The following is a 25,279-nucleotide window of genomic DNA, read 5'->3' on the forward strand; positions in this document are numbered from 1 at the left end:
CTGTCTGCAGCCCAGAGAAGCTGTCAGAAGGATGCACATCCCCTAACTGAGCAGAGATACCTTCACTGTCATCTCAGAGCTTTGCCTTTTCTTGTCAGAGAAACAAAAATTCTGGGAAGAGCACGTGTTGGAGACACTTCTCCTTTCAGAAGGAGCAACCACGCAAGACTGATTGGAGTTTCAGTTTAGCAACAAGATGCATCACACTGGGCCTTGGCTGCTTTACTGGTGCATGGTGAGGTGCATCTCCAAGAGAAGCTGCACCTGTCCCATCAGGGCTGTCTACCTTCGAGGGCTACCCACGCATCTTCCTTTGCTGACATTTTTTTCTGTAGGGGAACTGATAGCTGGCTGGCAGACTCATTGACAGACCATCACAGATGAGGTGTAATCAGTTTGGGATTGTTGCAGTCTGCAGTCATGGAAAGATTCACAGCAGATTCAATTTCTTCCTGAATTGTGGGGTGGTGTTCTCTTACTCCATCTGCAATACGGACAACCCAGCCCTTCCCTGAGATGGCAGGGAAATCCTCTGATTATGACTGTCTTCTCTTTGCTCTTCATGGCATAAAATGGGGGCTGTGGTCCATGAATGTAGGCTTAACAGGGAAAATACTTGCAAATCTAACATCATTCAGAAGCTTTAAATCAAAACTCTGATCCTCCCCCAAGACACCATCACATAACCATTATGTAAACTGTCTCAAAAAATTGATGAAATGCCTCTTGAAAAAATACCCTACCTCCACCATGGAGCTATTGTGAAAACCCACTGAAGAGACCAAAAATACTGCCAAGGAACTATTGAGGCTAAGCCTTAATCCCCACAAAGGAGCTATTGTAAATAAGACTGTAAAAATTGAGGGATTGTTTTCTAAATCCCTTCAGAAGGCCCCCATGAGAATGCTTCCAAAAATCACACAAGGTTTTTAATACTGGATGCTTTGTGGGATTTTTTTATTTTATTTTTATTTTTTTTAATGTCCCTTTAATGGGGTGTTTATGGCTATGCTTTGACATTACAGATGACTTCCAAAATAGCTTCTATGTGGTGGTATTTGGGGGCAATTTTAGAATCACCAAGCTGTTCACTGTAAACCCCTATGGTTGGACTCCAGGGCAGCTTCACAACTGCCTTGAGGCTGTTGTTTCATCAGTAGTACCCTGCAGGCATTTTCTAAATATTCCTTTGATGGGATCACTGAGGCATTTGATAAATTGCTTATGGTGGGGCCTTAGATCCATATTTTTCAAAATTGCCTTTGGCTGTGGTTCTGTGGTTTCTGGTATGCTGCATCTGTAGTTCAGAATTTTGTTCTAGCTTACAGAGGAGTCATGGAGTAGTTCCTGGGCAGGAACTTTAGACGATTTTTCAAATTCTTCTTGGCTCTGTCCATTAGGTGAGGACTTTGAGAGAGTTTAAAATGACTCTTGGATATCAAGGTTTCAGAGCTGGGGAGCGTCTTCAGGAGTGTTTTAGGAAATGTCTCAGAAGTGTGATCTGAGAAACACTTAAAAAAGCACCTGATGCCACCTCTTGTTCATCTTCACAATGGCGTGTGGCCCTGGGGTGTGGTTTAGACGTTTGTTGGGTGTGATCTGCCAGGTACTTTCAGAAAGGTCCGTGAGTACAGCACCTTCTACCGACCTTGCAAGGATGATACAGAAATGAGCCATAAGGTTGTGATCCGGTGATAGAAGGATGCAGAGATGCGTTACTGCACGCGTGGCCGCACACCACGCGAGGGCGGAGTGGCTCCAAGTCTGCTGTAGCACCTCTGCAAAGAGAGGGCTGTCCCAGCAACAGGGTTGTAAGAACTGTGTAAACGCTGTGCCGGTGCGTAGGCATGACAGGGGCTGGAGACACCCCTAGTGTTTCTTCTGAAGCTGCCATGCGGGATGCATGAAGGCCTGGACGAAAGTGAAGGAAAATTAAACAGGTAGATGTCTCTGTGCCTATATTCTGGTGAAAAAGCTGGTCCTTTGAGAATCTTACCAGGATATTTTTTTAGTAAAGATTTCTCTGTTAATATTGCATTTTGCACAGCTGTTTCCTCTAGTAAAAAAAAAAAAAAAGAAAAAAAAAAGAAGAAACAAAACCTTAATACCCACCTATCTCTAGTATAGGTTTAAATATGACAACCACACAAGGCCTTCTCTTTTTACTGTAATAATGCAGTGGGGCTATCGACGCGCTTTGAGTGACGTGGTTGTTGGAGTGCGAAATGGATGGAGGCCTTTTATGCAGGAAAGATTGCTGCCATAATGGGCTTTAAAATTTTATGGGGATATGTTTCTATGAGCCATAATATGTGTCCATAAAGTTAAATAAGAGATCATGATGAGCATTATTAAGCTCACAGGAGAGATGAATTCACCGGAAAGTGAAAGTTCACCAATATTATGGGCTGTCAGAAATGTAATGGAATCGGTTTTCTTTATTTGAAAGTTCTTAAGGTCCATCACCAAGCCGTTACCTGCACATGTGCATACAGAGGAGAGGCAGAACCGTGCTGGGGAGGACAAGGAGTAGTTGTACCAAGCTGCTGGGAAGAGTATGTGCGCCCAGCAGGAGCTACCTGGATGCCTTGAGTTAGCTGAGGTCCAACGTTTGCATTCTTTTGGTCCCTTTCAAATCGTCTGGAAACTCTCCAGTCCACACAGAAATGGCCCAGGCTCACTAAGCCTGATAAGATGAATCTTACCCAGCTCAGCAGCCATTAACTAACTTCTTCTTTTCCTGTTCCTTGCTTGAGCTCTAACTTCTGCGAGGATCGACTTCTTTCCCTTGAGGAAACATTCCCCAGAGGAAAAATGTCATTTGAAAAGGGGCATTTTCAGCTTGGGATTATTTGTTTCTGGAAGGTGAATTGCATCTCACCCTATGGTATGCACATGGTGAGACAGCTGTAATTTCTGCCTTCCTTTTAAGCATGTGGAAGGCATTACGAGGTGAGGGTTGGCTCCCTGGACATGATGTTTGGAACACAGACCATCAGTTTTGGATGAAGAACTTTATATGATGATTTTTTTCCTCTTTTTCACTTGTTTGTTACATTTCACGTCTCTATAAACTCCCAAGGCTTTGCTAACAGCAGTCATTAAGCACTGCTGTGAGGGAAGAAAAGAAGCAGAGGAGGCTCAGGGGAGACCTTATTGTGTCCTTTCCGTATATAAAGTAGGCTTATTAGAAAGATGGGGAGAGACTTTTTACCAGGGCTTGTAGTGACAGGACAAAGGGAAATGGTTATAAACCGAGAGAGGGCAGATTTAGATTGCATATAAGGATAAAATTGTTCGTGGTGTGGGTGGAGAGGCCCTGGTGCAAACTGTCCAGAGCTGAGGGTGCCCCATCCCATCCCTGGCAGTACCCAAGGCCATGCTGGATGGGATTTGGGTGGTAGGTGTTGTGCCCATGGCAGGGGGGTGGACTGGGTGGTCCTTAAGGTCCCTCCCAACCCAAACATCCTGGGATTTTATATTCTTTATTCTCCAGCATTTGTCAAAAGAGCGTGTTGGACTCTAGCAAAAGTTTGCTCACGTGGCTTCCAGCTTCAGATCTGTGGCACAGTTTCAATTCTGTTGTCTTACAATTTGTTTTATTTTGCATGGAGCGACGTTGGGATTTACATAGCAGGAATCAGCTAACAGAAGCAAGGCTGAGATGAAACAGGAAGAGGAGAAGAAGTGCAGCAGAGCAGAGAGAGTGAGACAGGGGTCAGTGTAGGGTTTGAAAAATCAGCCGGTCACCGCGAGGCAGAGAAAGGGCAGCCAAGCCATAGGAACCAGGCTGGAAACTGCTTTGCCTTGTTGTCTTTTTTTCTCTTTGCCCCTAATGTAACTGAGTGCGTGTGTGTGTCCAGGGTGAAATTCATTTTGCTGTGTTCCTCAAATGTCTTCAGTGTGGTGGCAGAAGGATACATGAAACTTCATCTGTGCGACTTTTCCAAACTGGGAGTTTTAAAAAAAGTAAAGAGAGGAAAAATAAAGGTCTAAATGTGAGAGTGGGAGAAGGAGGAACAGAAGAGGTGGATTGGGTGAGGTGGAAGAGGAAAATAAGCCAGTTATTTTAATTGATTGATTCAATTGGAAAGAAATGTAGGAGAGAAAAAATTAAGAGCATAAAAGGCTCTTTTCCCGAGGGCTTGGAACTGAAACAACGTCAGAACTTTTGGTGCAATTGATTTTCTGTTTGTTAACCGGCTCTGTTATTACGGGGCAGTAAAGCATGCGGGAAAGGAGAGGAAGAGTCCTGCAATGAAGCACTGTGCGGGAGCAAGGGCTACTTCTGGGCACCCCTTTAACCTCAGTGGGAAGTCTGGACCCAACTTCACATCTGCTTTTTCCTTGAGGTTTAGGCCAGTTTAGGTATGGTGCTGATGGCTGTGTTTTCCTAAAAGGTGGATGTAAGAAAAAGTTAGCATTGCTACCAAAGTAACTCATCCAGCTCCCTCCTCTTCTCTTCCCTTGGTTCAGGAAGTCACCCATCGTGAAATTAGCCCTTTGGTTCAGAATTAACCCGCAACTGTTCCTAGGTGGTGTGGAGCAGACACTGGTTTTTATCCCTGAAGTGGCAGCAGTTTAGGGTCACTTCTTTCCACATGCCACCAGTGTAGGATGGTGTTTTGAGGGGAGCAGCTAGTTTTTGCCTGTACTCACACAGTGCCTGCCCTTTGTTCCTCCTACGTCTTGCTGGGAAGGTTATGGAAATAACTTTTTCAAAATCTGTTTGGCTGTGTCCAAACAACAGGCCCTCCAGTGTTTCTGCTTTCCCAGCTTCACCGCGTCCTCGCTCTGACAAGCATTATGTTAGGATGAGACCGACTGTTCGTCTCCCCCTGCTTCCCCCCTGCCCCTCTGCAGCATGACCAGAAAACCTGGGCGCGCAGGCTGGGGGGGTGCAGTGGTGCTGTGCTGCAGGAGGAGCTCCCTGAGCTGGGCAGGGGGAGAATCAGGGCTGTGGGACACGTCCTGCAGGCTAGAAGTTGTCTAAGGCTATCCCGGGCTGCTGGATAAGGGAGACAAGACCTTGAAGAATTCAATCACGCCTCAAGTAAAAGCAATGCTATCATCAGGAACAGGGGAAAATTCCTATTTAGTTTGTAGACGGCTTTGCTGTCAGCTTGGTTTACACTTTCCCTCCATATCATTAATCAGTTTGAAGGATTAGATCTTATAATGCTGCCTGGTTGGCTGGTGCCCTCTGTTTTTAGTTTAGCCTTTAGTTTTAGTTTAGTTAGCCTTTGATGTGCTGCTAATGTTGCTTTTAAACATAGAACTTTATTCCTTGTGAAGAACGTGTCTCCCATGTCCCCTGGTGAGTCTTTTTTTTTTTGGTGTGGTGGTGTTTTTTTGTTTATTACAGAACACTTTGGAGAGGAATAAATAAAAAATGAAATCTGATTGTCCTTTGATTGTTGCAGTCCATTTGTGATGATAGTCATAAGTGAATGAGCAGTTGCTTAATATTGTCAAAGGAAGTACTTTGGCAGCCTGGCATTTCTGCCCTTTTATTCCTGGGTGATGGAAACTGCGATGTTTATGAAAGAGCATGTTGGATATTTTTTATGAGGAAAGATGCCCCATTATTCTCTGTGTTTTAGACACCAACAGGCCTGTCTAGACCATGATCTGTTTCCCTTCTTGGAGTTGTGACATTATATGACATTAGCAGTAGTTCAAAGTAGGTAACAGTCATTGTGTAATATACAGTGAAGAGCACTGCCGCATCCCAGCCTTCGCCCAGCCATTGCCACACCGCGGAATCAATAGCTAAGTTATAAATCAAAAGGAGATTATTTCAGCATTTGAAAAAAATGTCTTAATTTCTTGCTCTTAAGTCCCAAAAGAGCCTCGAAGGAGATTTCTTGACATATACTCGAATCCTGTTCATGTTCTTGTGGCAGAACGGGCACCTTTGAGCCGTAACTGTAGCTTTACACGTTCCTCATCTTGTCGTGTGCTCCTCCATAAAGACCAGATCGGACTTTGGACACTGAATGCAAGAGTATCTACGGCTCTCTTGTGTCTCAGAAAAAAAGGGGCTGAGGGCTATGGAAGGAATGCTATCAGGTGCATCCAGACAGGATGCTGGAATTTAAATTAAGCCATTCTATCGCCTGTTCCTTACGGATTCCTAACATGGAAGTTCCGCCAGTTTAGCTCCCCATACATATCAACGCATACCTGCAAAGGAGATGATTGCTGTCTCTGGATTTTGATGCTTCACAGTGCTGTGGTTCCAGTTACGGCAAGTGGGACTGTGCTTGCTGAACTGCCTTGGATGGCAGAAAAAGACCAACATTTTGACCAAAGAAAGACACGTGCCAGGGGCTGACCTGGGCGGTGAGACCCACAGCTCTGGAAAGAACACGAATGCCATGCCGATGCAGTTCTGTGTCCTCTGTCTCACAATCAGTGTCTGATACTGTAGAGATATCTCTAATCCGCTCCCTTTTGTGCTGAGAAGGCTTGTGTGCTGGGTTACTGCTCTACACCACGGCTGTAAGCCTAGCTCTACATCCTGCAGCAGAGTAATTCCTTTGCTCTCTTGGGATAATGCACAAGGCACAGTTAAGGATGGGAGCTGTGGGACTTTGGGGTAAGTTCATGTGGTTTTGTATAGAAATAAGTGAATAGCTTACACACATTCACGGTTACAGGATATTTGTGTGTGCGCACACGTCTGAAATCAAATACACACACAATGGAATTACAGAGTATAGAAGGGCAGAGCAACCCACATAGAATCTTGTCTTGACTGTAGGAGTACATGTAGAAATAATGCCCTGCATCACCACGTGCTGGAGGCTGACTGGCTGGGAAGCACCTTTACTGAGCTGGACCTGGGGGGCTGGGTGGACAGCAAGCTGACCGTGAGCAGTGTGACAAAAGTAATGTGCCTTTGTGGCAAAGAAGCCCACTTACATCGTGGGCTGTGTTAGGGAGAGCCTTGCCAGCAGGTGGAGGGAGGTGATCCTTCCCCTCTGCTCAGCACTGGTGAGGTGCTCAGCACCTGCGGTGCTGGGTTCAGAGCTGGGCTCCCCAGTCCAAGAAAACATGGACATGCTGGAAAGACAACAGTGAAGGGCCACAGTGAAGAGTGAGGGCCTGGAGCACCTTTCCTGTGAGGTGAGGCTGAGCGAGCTGGGACTGTTTAGCCTGGAGAAAAGAAGGCTCAGGGGAGATCTTGTCAATGTGTATAAACATCTGATGGGAGGGAATAAAGAAGAAGGAGCCAGACTCTTCCCGGTGGTGCCCAGGGACAGAACAAGAGGTGATGGGCACTGTCTGAAGCACAGAACATTCTTGTTGAGCTTGCTTGATGAGCTTGATGATGCTCTTGATGAGCTTGCTTCTCATCGTTTGCATTCCCGCGGCTGCAGCAGTGCTGCCATCCTATGAGTTCTGAATCATGGCTCAGGCTTCCAGAAATCACAATGCTGGTGGAAAAAACAATGAGATTGAAAAAATAATACCGTAGGGTGCTTGCTTCACTGGTTTTCTTTCAGAGAAGTTGCACGTCTACAGCCATGAGGGCTGGACAAGTGAAAAATTGACATCTGAGAGTGCCTACAACTGTCTCTACATTGTCCTGTTAGACAATGCTTCCGGGTCCCTCAGGGCCAAAATCCTCACTCAAATATGTTGTCTTTCCCCTTCAGGGTGTCCTCACAGTGCCTTGCTGACGTGCAGGGGAAACCTCAAAGGTGCCCAGCCCTGACAATGGCTTCCAGAGCAGCTCCACATGTCCTCCAGCTACCCAGAGGGCCTCTGCCAGGAACACGCTACGTCAGCCGAAATGTCACCCACACGGCAGCGTGGCCACGTTCTCCTCCCTTTCAGCATGTCCCGGCACCTCTTTGCCCTCTCGCTCGCTCAGGATGTTGCAGGCAACATGTGCAAAGCGTGCCACCACCAGCTCCTGGCACTCTTCGGTGTGCCAGAGGGGCCCAGGACCACCAGCCGAGCAGGGATCGCCCACCCAGGCTATCACGCCGACTGTGCTGGGCCTCGCAGCCCAGCTCCACTTGCCCAAAGAACGGTGTGACACCCTGGCTGCTCCCCGGGGGTGCTTGGCAGCCAGACCTCTGCCACCCAGGAGCCATCTTGCTACAGGGAGGGAGCCCAGACCTAAACTTCTCTTTCTCTTAGTTGCATACATCCCCTTCCCCTAAAAGTACATTGTTCTGGTGCAACACAGCTTTTCGCAGGGCACGTGCCATTTCCCTGCTGGCACTGGTCGCAGAGGGCAGGGACTGCTTGCATGTCCCCTGACATGCCTCCCCAGCAAACACAGCTGCCTTCCAGGTGAGCAGAGAGCAAGCTTGGTCCTCGTGGCCTCACCAGCTAAGGCTGGGATCCAGCGGAGCCCAATGGTGCTTGTTATGTCAAGGTCTTATTTCGGAATGTCTTGTTGATAAGGATTTCCTTATAGAGTTAGGATTCATGCTGGGGAGTTTGGGTTTATGCTGGGGATGGATAATCCCACCTCTGAGAGAGCATTTTCTTTCTGCAAGTCGAACTAGGTGTGAGTCTTTCCCAGTAGTGTGCACATAAGCAGCCCTGAGGAAATGGAACAAAATTACTCAGTATTTTTAATGTCCCGAGCATGAGAATTGATTTTGATCATCTATAGGATGTCAGAATCTGGATCAGGATTCGAGTACTACAACAGGGCTTATTTTTCATAGCTCCCAACCAGACTCTATAGCAGAGCTTTGGATTTTGTACCTAAATTTGGGGTTCCCATTCTCTTCTCTAAGCTTTGGATCTCATTCCTCTGATTTATTGCTGATCTCTTGAGTCGTTCTTCTCAAGAGAAGACTACAGGGCTAATGGGCAGAGAGGGGAAGCAGAGCTAGGCTCTGGCTGGGGAGTCTGTCTTTGCATAGGAGACCCTTTTGTATGATGTCCCTAAACTGCCACGCAGCAGACTCCATCCTGCTCGTGAGCTCAGACACTAGATGCAGCCGAGATGCAGATCAGGGGGTGCAGCCAGGGGGCTACAGGGTCTAGAGAGGGACACTGGTGTTGTGATCCTGCTGCGTAACGGCAGGCGGTTTGGCTCATCCCTCTCAAGAAGAGGGATGGTGAGGATGATGCCAGCTCCTGTGAACTCAGCGCAATTCCACGGCCTTCACTCAGGCAATACAGACAACATCCAAGCCCCACCAGCCCTGGTTTGTCTGGGAGAGGCAGGCAGACAGCCGCTGAATGAACCAACAAGGTGCTTTTCACATGCAAGAGGACAGAAACCAGCCACTGGTCAGCAACGGGGCTCATTTATTATCTCACAGGAATGAATGACTTATACAGCTGCAGTAATGTCAGCAGAACCAAAGCTTTGCCCAGGGCCTGAGCTCTGACCGTGGGGCTCCCTGCTGCGCTGGGCAGCAGTGGGAGGGATTGTGATGGAGAGGATGGATTTGGGAGATCCCTGAGCTGCAGGGAGCGAATTCAAGACTGTTTGTAGTGGCCTGTGTCCTCCTGACACCATCATCCCACAAGGCTGATTTCTGTTCCCTCCTTCTACGCGAGCTGTCCTCAAAATAGGGGACTGGTTGTTCTGTGTCGGGGACACGTACCCAAGAACCGCCAGCCCCTTCCAGGACTGAGGTTTGGGGGCAGTGAATGAGCCAGGCCCCATCCCCGCTGCACCTCCCCAGGAGCCAGGAGTGCCCTGGGCATGCGAAGGTGGAGGGTGCGATGGAGATGGAGGGAGCCCTGTGTCCCCCAGGGCACCCTGGCCGGGTGACCTCAGGCAAAACACGTAGGTTTCTCTGGGGAGGTGTTGGGATTTGGCTGCTTTGGGGTTCTGAGACCTGTTGTTAGACACCGGGGGCCAGACTGACAGAAGGGCTGAGCATCCCCAGCTCCTGGGAGTGACTCAAAGTGTGGGTCCTGCCTAACGGCGAGGCTCTCAGTGGGTGAGGCAGAGCCTCCCAACATGGAAGCCATCCAAACCTCAGGTGCACAAATGAGTGCGCCGCTTGTAACCCATTTCCTCTGCTTTTCCAGCTGATGGTGTGAGGGAGACACAAGCCCATTGCCAGGGGCCTGTGGGGCCTGCGGAAGACCCTGGAGGACAAGGCCTGAGGTCCCTGTGGGTGGCCATGTCATTACAGACGGCCACTTCCACATACTTCTGCCACAGAGCAATGGCTTTTGTTTGCTGAGACGTCTTTGCCTTGAGAAGACACGCTCGGTTTTGCTGCAGGCTCCTCCCGGCTCGTGGTGCTTCAGGATGACGAGGAGGAGGGTCTCCCTGAGCCATTTCCTGAGCTGGTGGGGCTCTCTCCCACACAGTCCCTAGCAGGGGAAACACGCGCGCAGGGGGTTTGCCTCCTCCCTTGGCCAGCCCTGAGTGTCTGGAGCTCAGTCGGAGCCCTTCCAGGCGAGTGGCAGCTGGCAGTGCGGTGCCTGTTGCCAAGGCGTATATGATGGGGGGTGAGGGTAGACGGGTTGTACTGGTGCTTTACACGGAGCAGCCTGCTGTCACCTTGCTGGCCACCCAGCCATGGGGCTGGCCCTCAGTGTGTGGTGTGGGGCTGTTGGGCACGGCTACTCCGAGGTTTATAAGTGAGATGTGTAGGGCGGCGTGGGCGGGGAGGGGAAGAAGGCTATCCGGAGGCTGCTGCCGGCTGGATCTCGGCTCTCTGAAGCGATCAGCACCTCACTGTCATTGAGGCAGGGGCAGTGCTCAGAGTAGCCCCTCTCCTTCCCCCTGGTGCCCACCCTTTGCTGGCAGGGGACAAGCGTCATGGAGGGGAAGCTGTAGCTGTCGAGGATGGGGTGCACTCCCAGGGAATCGGGTGTCTCGAATATGTGGTCGATGTCAGAGAAGCTCACCAGAGCCTGGGTGGAGTCATAGGAACTTTTCTCCATGTCGTCGACCCCGCAGGACTGGGGGTAGCTCCCCTTGTCTTGGCTCTTCTGCCTCAGCAGGCGGAGATCATCTCTGAAGTGGGGGTTGAAGAGCAGGTAGAGCAAGGGGTTCAGGCAGGCGGGCAGGGGCAGGACCACAAGGAGGACGGATTTGATGACCTCTGGGGTGATGAGGAAGAGGTTGAGCGTGGAAGAGAAGGTGAGGAAGGCCACTGGGCAGTAAAGGAGGCAGTTGGTGAAGATCAGCCAGGCCACATGTTTGACCATGGCACAGTCCCAGACAGCGCTGAACTCCCCCTTCAACAGGTTGCAGTAGAGTCGGATGTAGGTGCCCGTAATAGTCAGGAAACAGAGCATGTTTGTCATCACTAAGGCCACAGTGAAGCCCAGGGTGGCGGGTTTCCCATCTGGGATGGGATATGGGAGGCACAGAGGGGATGCTCCGTATTCCCCAATGGAGAAAAGAGGCAGAACTGCAGCCACAGAGGACAGCAACAGGCAGCAAAGGGCTGCGGCCTTGACCTTGCCTAGGGAGGGTGCCTTCCTGTAGCCCCGCACACAGGAGACTGAAATGCTGCACTGCACCGCAGCCAACGTCAGCAGAAAGATGGCAGCCTCGGAGGCAAACACCGACAGGAACCCTGTCACCCTGCAGCCCGTGCCAGTCTCCCACCTGGCGCCGAACTTCGCAAACTGGCCGTAGGTCAGGGCGTCAACGAGGGCTAGCATACTGCAGTAAATGCCGGTCAGCATGTTGGCTCCAGCTATGGAGCCGATGACGAACTTAACTGGAGAGAGGTAGCTGGGAGAGGCAAAGACAGCCAGAATGACCAGCCCGTTACAGAGCACCGAGACCAGAACGATGACCCAGACTCCCAGCCGGATGATCCAACTCTCGAACAGGTGATCACAAGGCTTGAAGGGACCTGAAAGAAAACAAAACCCAAAGTTAAACTGAGAAGTTGCCACACTGCTCTGGCGGTGCTGCTCAGCGCAGTGGCCAAGTCCCAGCCCTCTCCTGGCCCCGCCAGCCCCATGCCTAATGAATGCCAAAGGCTGGAAAGGAGCATACAAAAGTAACCCCCCACGTCAGGGGTACAATGCCCTTGTTTTCTCCTTGTAGGAGGGCAGCTACATCCAAGTGGGAGAAGGAAGTTGTCCTCCTCACTTGCCCCCGGACTGGCCAGAGCCCAGCATTTCAGGCTTGTGGTCTTCATGTCTGTGAGACACTTCAGGAAGGGTCGTGGGAGCCTGGGGATTTAGAGCTGCTCGAAGGAGCCCAGCTGTGTTCAAAGAAAAGGGTTTCCCTGGCTGCTCACCGGGGCTGGGTGTGCACTGAATAGTGGGGTGCAGCTTTGACTCCTCAAGGTCCAGCTGGAGGTCATCAGCATCTGGGTCATCTGGGAGAAAACAAGAGAGAAAAATGCTTGGAGAAGAATGAGCAGGGCCATCAGGGCTAGCTGGGCCAGAAGCTTTTCTCACTGCCTGTCCTCAGCATAGACCTTCCCAGCCATTTCCCAGCCCATTTGTTCAAAGTATCTGCTGGTGCCCAGTTTGTCCCCTGCAGTCACTGTTGGGGAAGAAGAAGGCATGGAGATGTCTTGCAAATGTTGGCGGGTTGCAGTGTGGCCAACCCCTCTGTTTTTAGGCTACTCCCAACATTTGAAGCATAAGAACCCCAGAGCATAAGAACCCCAGATCCCAGAGTTGTGTGACTTGCAGATCCCTCCTCCCAGCATGCTGCATGAAAAATAAAGAAATGCTCTAGCCTATGTGGTTACAGAAAACAAAGCCTTCAAATGCATCTCGTAAATGGAAGCTCTCTGGGAAGGCCTTGTTCGATGTTAGTTCATCAACAAGGATTTTGGAGCTTTGTTCAAAGACAACTCTCAGCCTCTACTTGCAGCACAAAATTGTTTGCAACTGCCACTACCACCAAATGGCTCAGAAGAAAAAAGACAGAGCATCATTGCTTTATTTCATATCCTATGATTTCTTGAGACTGTAGTGTCTTGTGACCCTGGAGGTTCCCAGTCCTGAGTTTTCTTAAAGGCAGACTGATGCTCCATGTGTGCAGCCTTTGGATCCATGGGATTTCTGAAACCAGACCGCACTGCGCTCAGAGCCCAGCCTGCTGGGCCAGCACCCACATCCCTCTGGCAGCTGCACCCTGAGCAGGGCTTGGGTGCTCCGAGGATCAGACAGAGGTTCCCTGGCTGATGGAAAAGCTGCTGGAAGAGAACGGGGCCAAGATCTCAGATGTGTTTTCCATGTGCCTGTGGGCCAAAATCATGGTGTAGGTCACCACCAAGGAGAATAGCATCCTCCTAGTCTACTCCAAGACATGCTTTTCTGCTTTGTTCCCTGTTCCCCCTCTGAAACCACTGCAGTTTCACAGCACTGGGAAGGGCACAGTGAGGACAGCTGCTGTCCCGCTGCACCATCCCCACCCATGGCACCAGCACAGCCTTTTGCTCCCAGCGGGGAAGGCCGGAAGGTTTTCTACAGGCGGGAGGAAGGGGAAAGGCTTTTTTTTTGGTGTTTTCTGCTTGCCTGATAGCCAGGGAGCTTGGACCAGATCTGTGGCTGTGGGATGAAATCTGCATCGGGTGCTGTGATGGATGCTGTACCCAGCCAGTCTGTGACAGCTCACCAGGAAGGTGAGTTTTCACAGCGTTGAAGATGTGGCTAACCAAAGTGGGTTAGATGCCTACTTTGCTCTGAGATGGTGCCTCTCATGAGATCTGCTCCCTGCCTGTGTTTGAAAACATGACTGGGATTACTTGATTAAAGAATGATGACAAATAACGCGCTATCTTTAGTGCCTCCTGACAAGCATTGTGGCTTTCTCAACTTCAAGTGAGCTTTGGAAAAAAAATGCCATTTTTTAAATCTGTCTGTATGAGTTGAAATATTACTGCTGCTCTGGAGTCTGGCAAGAAAACCCTCACAGTGGGATGGAAAAATATTTCCTCCTTGTATTTTATAGTCTTATAAATCTCCAGTGTCTTTTCCATCCACAGTGCAGAGGCTGTGATGTGCAGTCCCAATACTCAAATCAATGCAGAGACTTGCACTTTCTGTGCCCCACCACCACCCAGCCCGTGGTAACGTTCAAACAAAATCTGCCCCCATCCCTTTTCTCTTCAAAGGACCAGAATGTACAAAGGATGATTTTAAGCGTAGGTTAAACATTTGCATGAGGTGAAGGCAGTCATCTTTTGTTTTGCCTGGACTACTGAGCTAGCTGTGAATTGCAGAGCAATCCTTGGCCAGCACAGCAGGGTTCAAAGCAGAAAATGTACCTCTCTCTGCTGGAAATCAGTATTTCCCCCAGCCTGCGAACTGTTGATAGTTGAAAATGGCTTTTTTTGTTCTATCAAGGCAGACTGCATTGTTTTTGAAGTAGCCCTTATTTATTACAATTTTGCCACAGCACCTCCACTTTCTGAGGCTTTGTGGAAAAAACAACTTTGCTAGTATTGTCCTTTCAGTTTTAATGGCTCCCAGCAGGCCGTAGGAACAGTGAAGTGGGAGGAAAAGGAGGAGAATTGCTGGAAAAAGGGTAAAAAAGAAAACATAGGTCTGGATGCTTCTTCTCGTTTTGTATTGTCTGCTTTAGCAAGGGCAGCACCACTTGGGTTTTGCAGATAATTGCTCTCTCCCTCGGAGTTAGGGCATGGGTGGTTGCAAGGGGCCTGGACAGGTGCTTTTGGGGTACTCGAGTAACCTTCTTGAATGACAGAAATAGGAAATGAGTAGCTCTAAGGGCCCTCCAGGGCTTGCTGGACAGTTGCAGAAGTTAAATGGCTTTACAAGCTAATGGAGATGCTAGACTGAATAAAGCAGTGTCTTACTGTCAAGGATAACCATACAAGCGTGTTCTCTTCTCGCTTTCTGTAGCTTTGTTCCGTTATTGCAAACATATGCTTTTAAGTAAATATATCCCTTTCTATCCTCAAACCAGTCGTCCCCAAGGGGGTGCTGGGACAGTGATGGAAGTGCCCCGCGGCAATGTAGTATTCGCACTCTCCCTGTCCTCCCTCTGCAGTCAGTTTTGGGAGGGTGGCAGGAGGGAGGTGCCGGGGAGCGCGGGGTGGCCGTGCTGTGTGACGAGCCCCCGAGCCTTCGGGGCTGCTGCCCAGCCACAGGGGACAGGCTTGGGTCAGGGGCATCTGCTAAATGCCACCAGCCATAATCCAGAAAGGCATATCCCAAGCAGCAAAAGTTTTGGAAACATCTGTTGTGACAAGGTGACTGAGTGATGGGGCACGCACTAAGCACGCTGCTTTGGGCCTCAGGTGGCCGTCAGCTGGACGTGAATGGACACACGTGGGTGGTGTCCCCTAAGTGGCAGGCGGGGTTCCCATATCTCCAGGGCCCTGGGAGGGTGGGAGAGAGCTGCCAGCCCTGGGGTCCATGAAGCCACTTGCACTCTGCGGTTGGAATTCAGATGGTCGCTTGGGCGCAGGGCTTATGCTGGGGGCAGCTGCATTGCCTGGCTGCCGGAGCAGGGCTGTGCCACCAGCACCGGTTTCTCATCCCTACGCAGCTGGTCTGGGACCAGTCACCTCTCACCATCCAGCTGTGAGGTTCTGCGGACTTGTTTGTAAAGGGATCCTCCGTCCCTTGCTGGAAGCCCTACGCGAGGACAAGAGGGTCTGGCTATCTGGAAGCGTGCCCCATGCCTCTCAAGTTCTCCCACAGCACCCAAGTGCCCTGACAAGCCTGGTGTACACTGCAGGGAAAAAAAACTGAGTTATTTTCTTGTAATGAGGCCACTTTCTCTCTTGCAGGGATGGAATGTTTGGGAGCTTTTTTTCCTCCTTAAGGAGGAACTGTTGCACAACTCATATAACAGAGTTAAATACCACTGGTGGCCATCTGAAAGGAAGCATTGGGAACATAAATAAAGCAACAATTAATTAAGTAAGACAGCAACATCACAAAACCCTAATCGCCGAGAATAGCCCATGTGTTGCTGAATGGTAGGGAGAATGATCCGTGAAAGCTGTGCATAGCGAGAAAGGACGTTCTTGTGCATTCCACGTTTGTACGGCTGTGGTTTGATATTTCAGACAAACCCAGTGCTTTAACATCTGAAAATGTGGGCCTTTACGAGCTGTTAAGAGTCTCATCTGGCACATCTTAGAAGCACTCAGCATTCCCCTCTGGTCCTAATATCTCCTGAGCACACATATAATCCATGGGATTGAGACTGGTTTGGAGGCCTGTGGAGGGTGTTGGTTGCTTGTCAGGGCCAGGACAGTGGATGCTTTGAGACAGCAAATAGCTTCAGTGTTCGGTGCCCAGCAAGACCAGGTCTGTAAGCAGTACTATGGTCCCTGGCTGCAAACCAGGTCTTTTCACAGTTTCATTGAAGATACTGTAATTTGTCGGGCAAACACCCCAACTATATGCACGAGGATCATTAAAGTATGGGCTGCATTAATGATGGAAAAACTAACCCGGAGGAGAAGAAATTCCTGCAGCAATGACCTTAACATACGCCTCCTCTGTACTGTCTGCCCAGTGCAACCACCAGTCTACCACGCTTCCTGAAGCCATATCATGCAAGTAGGAATCACACTGGCTAGCCCCTGGTTGGACTTTTTACATTGCTAAAGCTTATACTTAGACCATGAAGGATCAGGACAGGGCAGATGGCAGGAGCGAGGGACACAGGGCTTGTGGCTCACTCGCTGGCTGGGTCAGGAGGCACAGATGCCCTGGCTGTGGCTGGGTGTGAGGTCCCAGGAGCATGTGGGCAAAGTGCAGCTGCACCACTCCTCAGGGGTTCGGTCCTCTCCCCATCTCCTGCAGGCACCAAGCATGATGTGGTTTTGCCTACAGGGCGTTTCAGACCTTGGAAGTGCATGCGGCCTCTATATTTACACAAGCATGTAAACAAATACAGCATCCAAGCTGTGTCCTGAGATGGTATTTCCACTCTCCAGCAGTTACAGAGGGGCCAAAGGAGCTCATGCTTTTCTTTGTATTATTCTGAGATTCCCTTGTAAAGGGATCAGACCAACTTTCACCTTGGAGCTGCCGATGTGCTGTGGATCTGTGGGTGCAGGAGGTGTGCTTTGCACACTCCTTGGATAGCCATGTGCAACAGATTTCATGGGGGTTTATGCAGAAGTACATTTTGGAGCACAGAATAAATTGACACTGGAACAGAAACTGCTGGTCAGCTTTAACTGGAGCCACTTCTGTCAGGCATAGTTTAGCACCTATACTGTGCTCATCGTATTCCTCAAACCTTTCCTTTTCTTCATAACTCCCTGATCTTTGCTGTAGCTTCAGGGTGGGTACACAGGTGTAAGGACATGGGTCTCGTTACTTCCAGCCAGCTGCAAGCTCCAGTCTTTTGAGCTTATTCTCTTACCCTTCAGATTAATTTTAGGGTCCATCCTCTGCGTGTTGTGGCAATGAAGACAGATGTCCTGCCAGAGGCTCTGTACTGCCCAGAAACCTAATGACCAAGCCCAGAAGCTGTCCCATGTAACCTCAGCCACCTTGCTCAGGTGGCTTGTGCAGCCTCCCTCTGTAGTCAGTAAGGTCAAATTAGCACACATACCCGTGCTGTTGAGGACTGCCAGATCTTTCTGTCCGAATGTTAAGGTTTAGAAGTGCAAGATCAGCTCTCCTTCCAGTGCAGTGACACTGCTTGATGCCCATTCACAGCAAGTGGCCACCAGAACTGGAGGAGGATCAGTCTGCCTTCTCTGAGGTGGGTGCAATGCAGCATAGCCCTGCCACAGATTGATCACCATTCAGCCTTGCCTACTTACAGTGGTTATCAGCATGACCTGGAAAGAACTCCATGGTCCTCTTGTGGGGATCTTCCTCCTCAGGGCTCATGTCTTCTGCCTCCCATTGGCTGGACACCTTGAAGAAGCCACTGCAACTTCCATAGGCACAGCACTGGTAGGCGTAAGGTACCTCGAGGACTCTGCAAAGGGGGAAAGCAGAACTTTTAGGTGACCTGACTATTACTTTGCATTTTGTGCTTAATTTTCATGTGTCAAAGGCCAACCTGTTTGCTGATGGTCATACTGGAGCAGGACTGTTCTCTGTTGAAAGGGACTCCAGACAGGATAGAGTGTGGACCCTAATCATGCCACAGTGCTTCCAGGCTGCCTCACTTTTGGTGCTTAAGATGCTGTCTGTCATCAAACACCAGGTTTGGAAACCACTAAAGTTCCTGGATAATTCCTCAAAACCTTTGTGTGGTTCTCCCTAGACTGAAATAGCCTTGCTTTCCCATGCCTGCTAGCTATATGCCATAAGCATAACCTCTGCGTGTGGAGTTTTCAGTTTTTACCCCAAGACCATCTTTTTGCTGAACATCCTTTCTTTTGTTCAGGATAAGGAGCTTCCTAAGAGCTTAAGCAAGTGCAAGGACCCTCTTTGCTTGTTGCTGAAGGTCAGAGATGCACCTCCAAGCTCTAGATCCATGACCGTGGCTCACCCCTACCAGTCAGGGCAGGGGAGTCTCAGGTATCTTAAATGTAGCAAGTTATTTTACTGTCTGGTTGCCCTGAAAGTAGAATTCTTAGTTGTCAATTACGGTTTGTATTACAAGGTTAATTAAACAGCAGCTGAACATCATCTGGATGAAATACTAGGCTGTCAGTGAGAAGTTGCATCTTCTTCAAAGACAGAAAACTCCTGCTTCTTTGCTGAAAGCCAGAAAGACTGTTGATGAAGTCAAAGGAACCTCAGGTTTTCTAGACAATTAAGGTTTTCTGACAAGATCAGTAAATATGGTGAAACTCTATATTCTAAAAATATGCTTTTGTTTTAAGTTCCCAAACATTTCTGGCTGAGCCCCGGGAGGTTATGGAAACTCTGTATACAAGCTTGCTTCCTGTTATAAGCTCCAAATTAAATCCTATTATTGAAAGGTGGTAGGGAGGTACAGATCCTCCCAGGATGGCTAGGAATCTTTCTCAGATGATTCCTCCACACATATGTCCTAAGAATAAAAATGCTTAGTGGCAGTACCCCAAAATTTAGGGAACGTTAACGGGTCTATGGCCTGGCTTGCTTCAATGAACCACTCCCTCAGTCTTGGTCTCTCTGGTAGAAATCCAAACCAGCCCCACAGATGTTAGTGGAATGAGTTCAGAGGAGGAATGCTCCTGGAAGTGCTGAATTCAACCCACTCTGCTCAGAGGACTGCCATCCTGGGTGTGGAAAGCCCTCCAGAAGCTTCTGGGATCCCCTGCTGTTTGGAAAGCAGTCATGCAGCAGATACCAGCCATGATGAGTCAGAAAAGTCACAAGAGAACGCCCTGCAGGCACTACTGCCAAGGCAGACCCAAGTGACAGATCAATGCTTTTCACGGGACCTGAGCTGTTAAGCCCAGCACTAATACAGTGACCTGTGAGGAGGTGCCTAAAGGTGAGAAGTTCCAGCCTTGGGAGCCCTCGGCTTGTACTGGATGGGTGGAAGCATCAGCTCACGCATCCTTGGCTCCCAAAGAACTGCCTGGAAGACCCATGCAAAAGATGGCTTTACCTGGGGAAAATTTGAGTCACCTGCACTGTAGGCCCCTTAGGTGCTGTGCTGAAGACCCACTGCTAAGATAGAGAAGGGAGAGCCAGAGCCTGTGGTGCAGCACTGTACGCCAAGCTTTTTGCAGCCTTGTCTTGCTCTGTTTGACCCCTTCGGGCTCCTCATTAATCCATAGCAGACAAGACACGGCCACACAAACAGAGTTTACTGAAGGAAAGCTGGATGTCATTAGCTAGGACTGGCTTCTGGGAATGTTTTCCATTGAGAGAAGCCCTGAGCTGGGCCTGCTCCACGCTTTCCACTTGTGTGTGTGCGTTTGGGGATGGGGGTGGCAGGCCCAGAAGCGCATCATCGCTTTCCCATGGAAGACTTTAAAAGATGAGGCTTGTTAGCAGCAGATGAAGCTTCCTCAACCTATTGGCCTGAAAGGATGGAGGAAAGCATGAGATAAACAAGGAAAGCAGGAGGCTGATTGATATAAACAAATACAGACTGCAGCAAGAGCCAGAAGGGAAAGAGTGAACAAGGCCCAGGGCACAACCAGTACCTCATTTTGGGGAAGCTCTCCTTGGTGAAGGGCTCAGAGAGCGCCGGGTTGCCTTGGAGCTTCAGATGGGTCAGTCCACCCAACCCATCCAGGGGCAGCGTGACCAGCTGGTTGTCAGTCAGGTCCCTGTGAAGGAAAAGCAGAGAGGTAGAGCGCGGTCAGCTTGTGCTGGTGGTATCTTAGCCATCAGCGGCTCAGAGAGGCATGCTGTCTCTCTTGCTTTCTTCCTGAAATGTGTGGCTGAAATGGGGCTGGGTGCTGCATGGGCCCAGGGTCCTCTGGAGTTAATGGGGATGCTGCAATCCCTGGGGGAAATGAGGGGCAGGGGCTAAGGCCCATGCTGAAAGCTCTCTGTGATATTTACTTCCCTGTGCACGCATCTGCCCCATGCATCTCTTTCCCTGCCACTTCCCCCACAGCAGGTCAGGTATGACTGCAGCTCCCGGCTCATAAAATACCCAAAACTCTTAGTGAGGGGACTGTGGACTGGGAACCCCTCCAGAGCCAGCAAAGGTGGTCTGCCGTGACTCCTGCTGAAATGCACTATCATGCTGACCTTCAATAAAGGCATCCAGGGCAGGTGTGAAAGCATCAGAAAGTGGAAGTACTGACTTAAGCGTTCAGGGTGAGAGCAGCTTGAAGATGACCTCATCTGCAATCTCATCATCCCGTTAATACTGATAGGAAACTTTGGGATTGGGTTTGTTCACATCAGTGCTGAGGTGCACACCTCAGGCCTCAGCACCGCACCCTTCTGACAGCTAAATGACCGCCGGTGCCCCCGTAGCTCCGGGAGTCAGCCTGAGGTGCTCAGATACCTGCTTTCAGGGACCCACTGGCAAAGAAATATCACCGCAACTTACAGCTTGGTGAGCGAGTGCAGCGTCACAAAGGCTTCAGGGTGAATAAACTGGATGTAATTCCAGCTCAGGTCTCTGCAAGGCAAGGACAGGCCAGTAAGAGGGGTGCAGAACAGGAGAGTGAAGCTGCTGACACTGGCCTGGGCAAGGGCTTTGATGCGAACAAGTGTGGACTCTGTAGTCCCTTGGTTGGCAGCGAGTTCTGTCTTATTGCAGCTCCCTGGAGGCAAATATGTTTGAGTCTGTATCTGGGTAGTTTCTAACAGAGTAAGCAGGTTACTTGGTCTGCCCTTAGTGCCAGAGCATCTCTGAAGTGGTCACACTGCTGGGCACCCAGACAAGGACAAGTAAGTTCAGGAGCTGTGTGGAAGGTGAACCAAGGTCATCTGAGAGTGTTGCCTGTCATGTGCAGTTGGATGGGTATGGAAAGGATTCAATGAAGCACCTCAATAACCTCCTACCCTCTGTTTCCATCTGACCTAGAGGTTTCACCTCCCTCTGTCATAAGCAGACAGGAATCAGTATGTCAAGAACCATTTCTTCTCCTTCTAAGGCTGACTACATGAGCAACCTGCCACATCTCTCCACATCTCTCCCATTCTGAAGGGAGCCAGGGTGGGTAAGATGAACCTTTCCTACAGGCACCCAGAGACAAATGCTAGAACTTACATGCTCTGTTGTGTGACTGTGCTGTGACAGCAGCATGCTTGCATTTGTGTGCTGCCTGTGGCGTTATATGTAGTACGTGAATGTTCCTGTGCAGTTGTGGTCCCATGACACACACGGATCTCTGGGAACGATGGCCTATTAAATGACACTCAAATTGCTGCACTGTGGGAAAAAGCTTCTATGTGATTCAGTTCACTTCCTAGCAGAACAGTAAATAAAGACCATCTGCACTTGAAGGGCTCTTTCCATACATCTCAGAGAGAATCACACTCTACAAAGCCTTACTAGCTTCTGAAAGGTGCCAAGCACTCAAGTGAGCTGTCTACTGCAAGGTCACTATGCGTGCATGGTATCTGCATGCTTGTGTGCACTTAGTACATCTAACATGTTCTTTGAGTTTTATGGAGATAATCCCTACTCAGATGAGATGCTCTGCATTGATGTGAGGCCCGGGAGTGTTCCTGGATGACCCAGGACTAGGCTGTGTAGGGAAAAGGCTGCTAGAGCTCATGCACACCGTGGTAAATCCCTGCCATGAATCAATGTCTCTAAGGGCATTTAGGAGGCAGGTGTCCATGTGTAGTATGTAATACTTGAGTTGCAGCATGTGGTAGCACATGTGGTGTGGAGTTTCTGCATGTGTGGGCAGTAAGCCTGACATGCAAGGAGTTTATTCACAGGGGTGCCTGCATGCAGAAGTGAAGCCAGGGAGAAGACTTGAGCCCTAAGCACGGCTGCCTCTATTCTGGAAGGGACTGGAAGTAGAGGAGGGACTGGACAGCTTCAGGGAGAACGTGAAGCCTCAGAACAGAGACAGAGGGAGTGGGGCTGGGAAACTCCACATCAGCCTGGCTCAGTGCTCACAGTTCTCCTTCCCCAAGCAAAAAGCCTGGTCATTCCCACTGCCAGCCACACCTGGCGGCACTTACATGGAGCGCAGGGCCATCAGCTGCACAAAGGTGTCTGCTCTGATTTCATGGATCCTGTTGTGCTGGAGGCCACTGAGAAAACAGAAACTGGTCTGAGAAAATAGCTGAAGGCAGCGTTCATACTTCATGGGGATCTTTGTCCCTCTGCAGCAGAAGCAAACTATCACAGTAGAAGTCATTTTTGTCTGGAAAATCTGCTCTTATTTCGAGGGGTAAATGAGCAGAAACAAAGCAGCTCAAAGCCATTCTCTCCCACGGGCAGCTCCAGGGCCCAGACAACCTCTTCTTTTGATGCCATCGTGGCGCAAGTCCCCTCCAGCAGCCTCCTGCCCTCCCAAGGCAGGGCAGGGAGGTGTTTGCTGACTGACCTACAGACTGCACACAGCCCTCCCAAGACATCCAGAGCTGATTCAAGTATCCCCTTCATGTGAAACATTCACAGTTTTGCAGTTTTCTTTTCCCCCGTGTGTAACAATGGTGAATATTTTCTTCTAAATTCCTCAAAATTGCGATTTCCCTGACCTGCAGAAGTGTGACCTTCTGCAAGGGGCAGCAGCCACTGCTTCGTACTCTACTCAGGGCATTTGTTGGGTAGCTAGCCTGCCTTTCAGACTCAGAAATGGTCTCGAATCATCTCAGACTTGCTCACAAGGACCTACAAGCAATGGCTGTGATGTTTCAGCTGGTGTTTGGCCACATATTCGTGTTTCAGAGGCAGGGGCTTGAGGCTCTTGCATCTAATCTACTGGTGGTTTCTCAGCGTCCCATGTAGCCAAAAAGGCATCGCTCATACTTCTAGTTAGGGTTTCAAACGAGAGCACTTAGGGAGCTCTGCACAAATTTGGGGGTCTCAGGTAGAGGGGCACTGCGTGGGAGAGGGAAGCAGGAATATTGGGGCAAGTCAGTGAAAAATAATCCAAGGATGTTTAGCTGCAAGGGACCACCTGCGTGTTGCAGGTAAAAACCTGCACGTTGGCAGCTACAGCAGAGCGACTGGCACACACAAGGTGTTTGCATACCAGGCTGTACCACCACGCACCACCAGACTTATTTTCAACTTATTTCCCAGCAGGAATGCTGCTATCAGGTGGGAGTGGGTCTTACAGACGATAACTTTGGGCTTAAGGGTTCAAATTCTTATTCTGTAAGAAAATGTGATTTAAAACACACTCTGTCTGACTTCAGTAGACTGAAAGAGGGATTTGCTGTGCTTTTATATTAATGTTAAGTCTGAGTTTGGCATATTATGAGGTACGGTAAGAAGAAATTTAGGTACCATGCATAAAATTACAGGTTTGGAATTCTGGAAGTTTGTCATTATTTGGATACTTCTTCTGTTTTTTAAAACATTTTCTATTTTTATAGATAAAAATACTTCCAGATCTAGCTCTGTCCTCAGAGCTCCCAAAGAGGCAGCAAGGGCTGTGTGACTCCCGTTCTCCTGTGATTTCACAGTGCCCAAATGCCTGGCTTTGCAAAGGCTGGATGAACTGCTCTGGCTGCGCAGGCTGGGGTGCTGCAGGGAGCAGGGACAGCCTCTCGTGGTATTTTTGTGGGGATGCTGCTCCCACACACCTATTATTTCAGATTGCAGAATTCTGTAAAAGCATGGAGTCTATTATTTATATATATTATATATATATATATGTATAATTTTCTCAAAAAGGGCAAGAACTTCTGTTAGTTAGGTTTGCAGGGTTTCTGGGGTCAGGTCTCTGGACACTTTAAACTGAGCATGAATAACTGTGTCTTGGAGCAATGGGGGTGCGTCCCAGGGCCCAGAGGAGACCCAGATCAAGCGCTATTCGTAAACAAAGCATCAATCTCCTCCACGAAGTGGCAAGCCCTAAGCAGTGTGGGTGAGAGCCACTTTGCACCCATAGCATGGGAGCACTCCTTGAAGCAGCTGTTTATGGTATGGCATGGAATGGGATAAATCCCATTCTTGATTAGCTCATGTCTGGAACTTGAATTACCAAAGCAAAATTTCAGTGCTGTTACATCCTACTTCTGCTTGCTGTGTCTGAGACCTCTGAAAAACCTCAAGTGAATTAAGCTCCTATGCACAGGGAATGTATTTTTATTCTCTATTTGCACAAGGGCAAAGCATGGAGCTCTGTCCCATTTGCAGTCCCAACAGCGAGTTACAGTGCTCAGCTCTCCCAGTGCTGGGTGATGGCTGAGTTTTGTGTTCGGGGGCTGCCTCTCCCTCCAGAGGTGACCCCTTTGCCCCAGAGCACGGCGCAAGCAAGGTCTCTACTCACAGCTCCTCCAGCCGCTGACACCGGTGGAAACTGGGCAGATCTTCGATTTTGTTGTGCGACAGCTCTCTGCAGGGAAGGAACCAGCACGGAAGTGTTAGGGAAAAAAATAAATCAAAAGCGAGTGCCCTTGAGCCCTCTCTTGGGAAACAGGTATTGCCAGAGTGGGAGGGATGACGGCTTCCCATCCTTAGAAATGTTCAAAGCCAGGTTGGATGGGGCTTTGGGCAGCCTGATCTCGTAAAACATGTCCCTGCTTCTGGCAGGGGAGTGGACTGGATGATCTTTAAGGTCCCTTCCAACCCAACCATCCTATGATCCTACGATTTGATGGTTCTATAATTCTTTTTTTATGATTCTACGACTTACTCTGCGCACAGCTTAGGGAGCAGGACCCCCAGGTGAGGGGATCTCCACGCTGCACACACCTGACACTTGCTCCGAGCATCTTTGTGCTATGCAAGGATTGTGCTGTGGCTCACCCACGCAGCCAGCCCCAGCCCAGCTCCCTCCAGCACAAGCTGCAGACCGTAGGAACTGTTTCTACAGCTGGGGGTGGGTTTTTCCTCAAGGCCATGCTCCTCCCCAGCTCCAAGTCA

At 49.6% G+C, this 25,279-nt stretch overlaps 1 protein-coding gene across 2 annotated transcripts in view; it reads right to left on the reverse strand.

Annotated features, from left to right (window-relative positions):
* Positions 1–9,268: 9,268 nt before the first annotated feature.
* LGR6 (leucine rich repeat containing G protein-coupled receptor 6) overlaps positions 9,269–25,279 on the reverse strand; it is a 137,218-nt gene continuing 121,207 nt past the window's right edge. For both annotated transcript variants that reach the window (XM_080569072.1, XM_080569071.1), the window contains 7 exons: positions 24,684–24,749; positions 22,420–22,491; positions 20,825–20,896; positions 19,962–20,087; positions 17,685–17,845; positions 12,207–12,287; positions 9,269–11,813 (listed from right to left, as the gene is read on the reverse strand). In XM_080569072.1, coding sequence (XP_080425198.1) covers positions 10,576–11,813; positions 12,207–12,287; positions 17,685–17,845; positions 19,962–20,087; positions 20,825–20,896; positions 22,420–22,491; positions 24,684–24,749 — 1,816 coding nt within the window. In that variant the 3' untranslated portion in view covers positions 9,269–10,575. The remainder of the gene's footprint in view (positions 11,814–12,206; positions 12,288–17,684; positions 17,846–19,961; positions 20,088–20,824; positions 20,897–22,419; positions 22,492–24,683; positions 24,750–25,279) is intronic.

This window comes from Anser brachyrhynchus, assembly GCF_964034855.1.
Source record: "Anser brachyrhynchus genome assembly, chromosome: 27".
Lineage (NCBI taxonomy): Eukaryota > Metazoa > Chordata > Aves > Anseriformes > Anatidae > Anser > Anser brachyrhynchus.